The 7869-nt window shown below is 39.0% G+C and overlaps 1 protein-coding gene across 1 annotated transcript; it reads right to left on the minus strand.

The window, feature by feature from the left end:
• LOC121647488 (spore coat protein SP65-like) lies at positions 1-1410 on the minus strand. Its single transcript, XM_041996992.1, has 4 exons — positions 1251-1410; positions 1108-1160; positions 800-1009; positions 1-669 (listed from the first exon to the last, which is right to left on the minus strand). The coding sequence occupies exons 3-4, from the start codon at positions 851-853 to the stop codon at positions 1-3; spliced, it is 723 nt and encodes a 240-aa protein (XP_041852926.1). The 5' UTR covers positions 854-1009; positions 1108-1160; positions 1251-1410.
• Between the last annotated feature and the right edge of the window lie 6459 nt (positions 1411-7869).

Genomic DNA, 7869 nt, shown 5'->3' on the forward strand with positions numbered 1-7869 from the left:
TCATTTGTCTATCCTGTCTGTGGTGACCGGGCCCGTGGTGGTGTTGACCGGGCCCGTGGTGACCTGGCCCGTGGTGGTGGTGGTGACCGGGCCCATGGTGACCTGGCCCGTGGTGGTGACCGGGCCCGTGGTGACCTGGCCCGTGGTGGTGACCGGGCCCGTGGTGACCTGGCCCGTGGTGGTGACCGGGCCCGTGGTGACCTGGCCCGTGGTGGTGACCGGGCCCGTGGTGGTGGCCGGGCCCGTGGTGGTGGTGTTGGCCGGGCCCGTGGTGGTGGTGTTGGCCGGGCCCGTGGTGGTGGTGTTGGCCGGGCCCGTGGTGGTGGTGTTGGCCGGGCCCGTGGTGGTGGTCTGGCCCTTGGTGGTGGTGGTGTGGGCCCGGCCCATGGTGGTGGTGGTGGTGGTGATGTCCCGGCCCATGGTGATGTCCCAGCCCATGGTGATGTCCCAGCCCATGGTGCTTATGTTGCCCTGGACCATGATGGTGTCGGCAGTCATGGTGGTGTCCAAACAGATGATGAAAGAGTTGCGGCAGATTCTTTGTTGGGTGGAGATGGTGCCCCAGCGCATGGTGCAAGATGGACCAAGGTTTGCCATGGTGGGATGATTCCTGTTTTGGGGGGTCTGCTTTCCCAACAACAATTTCAACCCGTCCAGGTAAATGAAAACCTTTGTGAAAAAGTAAGTTTATCAGAAGCAGACACACCAACATGCCAATCTGGCTTTGAAACGTGTCCCAGTAAACCCTTATGAGCACCTCGATTACCTTTGAGTAAAACATGAAACTGAAAATCCTTACCATGAGAATGGCCTTTTGAACCAGCCCCTTTGTGGTGGCCATGGTGGTGTCCATGGCCACTAGGTAATTCTAAGCGAACTTCTAACTTCTTAGATGGTGAATCATCATGTGACCATTTAAAGGGAACATGATGCCCATGGTGGTGGTCATGCTGCTGCAGTGGTGGTGAGTGGTCACTTTTTTGGTCAGTATGCCATCCATGATGTCCAACTGTGACAGAAGTGTCAATATAGAAAGCCATAGAATTATGCATTAAGAGGTTTCATGAGTTGTGATCTGGAATTAGTAATATTAAGTTCCCAACTTACCTGTTGCCAAAACTAAGCAGTTCAGTTGATTCAACAGGCAGCCCAGCAATACTCTGCAAATTAAACTTTGTTACTGGTTACAGCAAAAACAAACCAAATATAGCTGTTGTAGCTCCTTAAAAACAAACAATTGAATTGGGTACCTTGTAATTAAGAAGCCAGCAACCATGTCTGCAGCTGTTCCCAACTGCAAATACTAAGCTGGTTTATAGCGCTAAAACACGCTGCTGTCCACAAATTAACCCACCAGTTACACCAACCAAAAGGCCATGCACCTTCAACTGCAGTCCACATGCTATGCCTTCATCTTTATGTATTTTCTGCAGGAGGATTTCAGGTGTTATCAATTTTGGATGTTAATGACAAGTTGAGCAGAGGTAGTCAAAGCCACGCGTATTCTGTTTCACACATGTGCAATCACTTGATGTGATTGCCCTGACCGAGAGTGCTGATCTGTCCTCAGAAGTAGAAAGATCAATGAGGATAAATGTGATTCCAACTCCAGTTATTTATTATTGCAATAAAGTGCTTCTTTATTGAAAAGCATTTTTCTGATTAGTTGCCTGGCTGCTTTACTTAAGCATGTTATTTACTTTTTGGTTTAACTTTCTTCTCCATGGTGTATAGGGCTTCACTTTTTACCATATCTCTGTGATATGAATACAGCTTACTCTTTAAAATAATTTAATTATCTTGCCCTTGTTAGTATGGTGCTTGGAGCTGTTAATTCCTTTTGAATCAAAGAGATTCACCTGTTAACTCTTGTGAATGAGTTAACTAAAACATGAGCTATATATCGTGTCGGTTTTCTTCTAGTTAACAATGATCTACTGACAACAGCAAGTCTACATGTATTCAGAGACTAGGCAGCAGCTCTGACATTGTGGGCCTAAACCTCATCGTATTACTCATCTCAAATTTGGAGCCATTTCTAAGGCCTTGTGTCACAATAAAGAATTATATTGTGATGGCAGAAAAATAAGTTTTAAATGTTTAATAAAACCAGTGCTATATAATTTAATATTTTTATGACAATCTAAATGGAATTTGATAGCAGTTCCCTGCTCAAACATTCATAATTAACTTAAATGGATCTCCCCAACAACTTCTTCATAAGTTCTATACAAGCCAGTTAATGACCCATTAATGGGTGTATGTTGAGGCAGAGAAACATCTAAAACTTGCAGGACAGTGACCCTAGAGGAACAACACTGGACAAGTATATTGTATATGGTTAAATTCCTTCTGATTCTCAATTAAAACCTGAGTTTTTTCATGCACACTAAGTTTACATGATGCAAAATAAAACTGACGTGAAAAATCAAATCTGCACACAACATAATACAAGAAGAAAAATTAGGTTTAACCAGTTTAACAGTAAGTAAATCCACCTCTGCCTATAGAAGCCCTACCAAACTGGCAGATTTTTCTCAGGTGGCCCCAAATGATGACTAATTTGGCATCCATCCTGCATCCTACCTGTACTCTGAGCTGTCCTCAGCCTAAAGGTCAGTCTGATGTTGACTCTTGTCTTATCTCTTGCTCTGTCCCTTTCTCTCTTTCTTTTCCTGAGTTAACAGGTGGAAGCCTAGAGATTACAAAAGTAGTATGGGGGGTTCAGTCATATATTAAAAGGCATATAAAAGACAGTGCACATGTACACAATTTAGAAGTAGTTCATTTTGTCTATTCCAATTGTAGTTGTACAAATTCTCTTGATCAGACAAAGAGTTTTTTAAGGAATTGTAATTTTACCTAAAGATGTTTTAGCTGAAACTTTAGTCTTCTTCAGAAAACATCATCCGATGTGTGTCGTGACATGTATTTATCAGCTGATGGTATCCCAGAGGTGTGACCAGTCTGGCAATCTGACAGATTTTTGCCTGGCTGGTCAAGCCTCCTGCTGCCCGATGGTCTTTGTAGGAGAGAATCTCATGTGTAGGATAATATGAATGCCCCCTCATCACGGTCAGTGGGGTTCTTGGCTTGCCTCCTGATTTCTATAGCCTCCTTGATCCAGTGTTTGAATTTGTTGCTCTCCGATCCGATGATTTTTGCGTTTTCCCAATCCCTCATATGGATACAATTTGGGATACTATCAGCTGATAAATACACGTCACGACACACATCGGATGATGTTTTCTGAAGAAGACTAAAGTTTCAGCTGAAAAATGTTTAGGTAAAATTACAATTCCTTAGAAAACTCTTTGTCTGGACAAAAGAATTCTTATAACAACATTTAGAAGAAGTTACCAGTAGTCCAGTTATTCCTGACCACTGGATCCACTCATTTTTGAAAACATGTCTGGAAGAATTTTGGCCACTGATGGCCACTGTCCATTTACAACCACATTCTGCATTTAAAGTTATTTCTATGTCCATCTTTGCCACTAGATGTCAGTAAATCTTGCACACTACTTTTATAAGGCAGTAAAAAGTGCACTACTATGATCTGAACAAGATTAAATAAATGCATGGATAATCGGAGAACTCATGTCGAGGTGTCACTGAGGAAGACACCCTCATTGTTCCTGATGGGTCGTGGTTAAGCACCTTGCATGGCAGCTTCCACCGTCAGCGTGTGAATGTGTGTGTGTGAATGGGTGAATGTGATGTATATGTAAAGTGCTTTGGGTAAAAGTGCTATATAAGTACAGACCATTTACCATCTCCAGTTGAAACTTCTTCTTTTCAAAATTCCTGACCATCTGCACACAATATCTGGCATTGTGCATTAAATTCAAACAGTAAAATTAAAATTTACAGGACAAGAAAGTCACAACAGGCATTGTGACTTCTGATACCAAAGATCTTTCAGAGGATGTTAAGTTAAGCACATGCAAGGCTTACGTGATGCACACAATTGTAATTGTAACTAACAAGATGATGTTGCCACAGTGAAGTAATGACATGGGGATCATAAAAAACACTTCACGCAGAGAAAGAACATCAAACTGAAATGGATGAAAGTGCTGACATCGAACACCTGCCGAGCAACAACTCTGAATAGGTGAGTGTTGTCAGCGAGCCAAGACATGTGGATGTGGCACAAATGCAGAGAGCAGGTTCTCAATTTACTTTTGTCATCACTTCATATGGCTTGACCACCAGAAATTGAGAGGACACGCGTATGGAGAGAACTGGACCCGATCTAGCATTAAATAGCAAAAGTTTCAGGTGCAAAGCTTTAACACACAGGAAGGTTGCAATGCCCACGCAAAACAGATGCATTTAGCCTATAAACATGGCAAAGTTCCCTCAGGTAGGCAGGTAGGAAGACCTGTGGGAGTGAGCTGCTGTCACTGTCGCTATTAGTTGTTTCATCTCCAGCATTTACATCTAAACTGGAGGCGGAGGTTGCCCTCAAGCTTGTAACTGCTGCTGTTGGGAGGGAGAGAATGAAACCTTAAGACTTTTTTCATGGTGCATGTGTTTAAAACAAGCAAAAGAGTTTGGATGATTCTCTTATCTAATAAAATCAAACTTTATTTATAAAGCAATTTTCATGCTAAAAGCAACACAAAGTGCTTTACATAATAAAAACTAATTATATTATGCATGTTAAAATAAGACAAGCCTTCACACACCAAAGTATATAACATAATTTTTTTAAAACATAAACCTAATTATCCTGTCTTTCACACACAATCACACACAAAGCACATTCACACCCTCTCTCCCTATTTTATAAAAATATAAACTCAAATCCCAAATTTCTGTCTCTTAACTGAATGTAAGTCTAAAGATATTAATAGAAATTTTTTTTTACTATGTTAGTGAAAAATCAAAGTTATTATTAACAATCTGAAATACGTCATTTGACATCAGAAAGTCAAACGGGGTCATTTCAGACTTACAGATGCTGGACGTGAATATTTTGCCTGTGACCTCTATCGCCTGTCCTGTTAAGCACATTGAACACATGTTACATGTTGTTTCCCAAAGCAAACATATTTTCACTTTGCCAGAACCAGGATTGTCACGTAGACTGGATAGCTTTTTTTCTTGTGGCTTGAATATGCTGTATAATGTCAGGAACTGCACAGTTGCCATGGCCAGAGGTCAGATGCAAAGCTCCAGCTTTCCACAGAGGGAAAACCATTTCACAAATGCAGCTGTTATCACCAGATTATAATACAAAGAATTTTTAAAAACAATAATAATTTCTCTATATCTATTTTTTGGCTTCCTCTCAGCCATCAACAGCTCAATTTCACTCTCTGAAGTTCCTTTTATGCTTTGCAGCAGGATTAGCTGTTACTGACTGGACAATAGGCAATAGAAGGGTTGGGTTATTGTACTCATTTTCAGAAGGAACAAAGGCAAAGTTATTTGCTCATCCATTTGCAATGAATTTCACATTCTCAGAATAAAAAAGGAAATAACAGCAGGATCAAGTGTGCACACACATCTGGGTCTTTCTTGATGAATATGCTTTTCAGACTTTGTGACAACGTCCTCTGGTCAGTGTAAAAGAAGCACAGACTATTATATATGAAGCGTTGCATCAAAAACCATTTAAGATGTTCTTTTTAAATCTAATTTATACATGTCAGAAAATTTTCTTCTAAAGAAAGTATTATTATTGTTCAGTATTATTCACTTATGATTGCTGTGGTAGCATCTAATCTGGCACCACTGTTACCAGCTGTAATTTGGATCATTAAATTAATGACATTCTTGTAAGTTTTTTGTGCAAATTGCACAATTACGCTGTTTTGTGGCTCAGTATAAAATGAAACATCTCCAGGTAGATTACATTTGCCAGCTTGTAGGGTTAAAGCAGAGGGATCTAAATGAGATTAACCCTTAACCCTGATTGCTTTACCACACAAAGAGGAGAGCATGAATGGCAGACTGATTCTTCGTGAGTAGCAGCCTTTCAGGGACAAATTCGTCCACAGAAAAGTTGTCATGAAAATATTCTGTTTTGTCAAAAGCAACACTGAGGAACTGCAACGTCATGCTCCTGTCACAAAAAGTTAGAGGTATGAGCAGCAGAGGCTTTTCCCATCCTGGCAAGTCAATTTTATGTAATCGTTCTCCAATTTTTAGACAAGTACGTTTTAAAATCAGTAACTATAACAGTTCCTGCAGCTCTTATGAAGAAATAATAGGTGTTATGAAGACTTTTTTTTCCCATTCAACATTCTCTTTGGCTAAATTTGCTAGAGAAAATTGAAGTTATTTTAAATCTGTTAAACTTGTACAGGAGACTCTCCTCAAAATGGAATGATTTATTTAAAATAATTTAAAAATCCTTCACAATCACGCATTGTATTCACTGGTATGCACATCCTTCTAAAAGCAGTAATAAAAAGAGCACAGGTTTGCACATATGAGATATTTAAATGGAAAAGGTTCACCTGTCATTCCCTAAGTACTAAGAACTGGTACCTTAGCTGTTATCATGCAATGCAGATGGATTCGTGTGAGACTAACAGAGAAAAAGCTCTGTTCTTTGAGGGACATGAATACAATGAAGTCTTTGGATGGGTTAAAACATCACTGTGGCACATAATGTGGGAGTGAGTCGGTCTAAGCTCTCTAGCATACAAATCGAATGAAAATGGAATATTCTGTATGGAAATATTTCTAACAGGATCAAAAAAACTTTTATATTTTTCATATTTATTTATTTACATGTTTTTTAATCAAGTAAATAGATGCATTTAATATGAAACAACTTGTCTGGAAAAAAAAAAGTTTTTTATTTATTTCTTTACGTCAATACATCACCAACCTCCAAAAAGGTCCTCATTTGCTGCTTAACGTTTGTTCTTGTGCATGACATAAGATGCACACGCATGTCACCAAAGCAATTTTTTGGTAGAAACCTTTTATAAAAGGTCAAATGCTTACATGCTGTAATATACAGGAAAAAGCAACATTTTCCATAATTATTTGATTACATGTTTTGGGTAATAAAGAATCTGGTTGCATTGCAAGTGGTAGAGATATAAGCTGCTGACTTATTTAGATTAAAATGTGCTTACATTAAAATAATTTCATTTGCAGCACTTTTATTTCCAATTCCAAGAATGAAAAGGTGTCAACTTAGTTGCTGCAAATAAGATTATTCCCACTATGGAATGGAATTAGAGGAAGATCATGAATGGTACAGTAAACAAGGTGGACAAAAAATATTTTATTCTGAACATTATGCTCCAAAAGTGTCAACAGTGTATTTAACTTTTTGTTATTACTATTAATATTAATTTATTGTGTTTATTTTGTTTTTGGCTATTTAATGTTCAATTTGATTCAAAACATGGCTTAAAAACAGAATATTTTTGCTTTAGCTTATCATTCCTGCTCATTTTAAGCAGCAAGCTTATTTGTTTAGATTATTCTCAAAAGATATTTAAAAGTAATGTTATTTTTTTTAAATATAAACTTTGTACAAAAGATAAGGAGATTGGTGTTTGGTTTATAATTTCTCCCCTTTAATAATACAAATAAGTCTTGTATCATCATCATTGGTGTTGTATTATAGTTGGAAAGCCTGATTAGTCACCTTTACAACCACATTAAAGCATACTTCTGTGTAATGAGAAAACCAGTTAAACATCTAGACAGTGCATATTGAAATAAGATTTTGGGACCAGTGGCAATCCCATATCTCCAGAATCTGTGACCTAATTCCAGGGCCGTTTCTAGTTTTGGGTGTGCGCTATGATTTCATTGTTTTTATTTAACTCATTTGGAGCCTTATGCTATGCTACTGCTGAGATGGGTTGCTTGGCAACTGCCTGGCTTTCC

This window comes from Melanotaenia boesemani, chromosome 10 (assembly GCF_017639745.1).
Source record: "Melanotaenia boesemani isolate fMelBoe1 chromosome 10, fMelBoe1.pri, whole genome shotgun sequence".
In the NCBI taxonomy this organism is placed as follows: Eukaryota; Metazoa; Chordata; class Actinopteri; order Atheriniformes; family Melanotaeniidae; genus Melanotaenia; species Melanotaenia boesemani.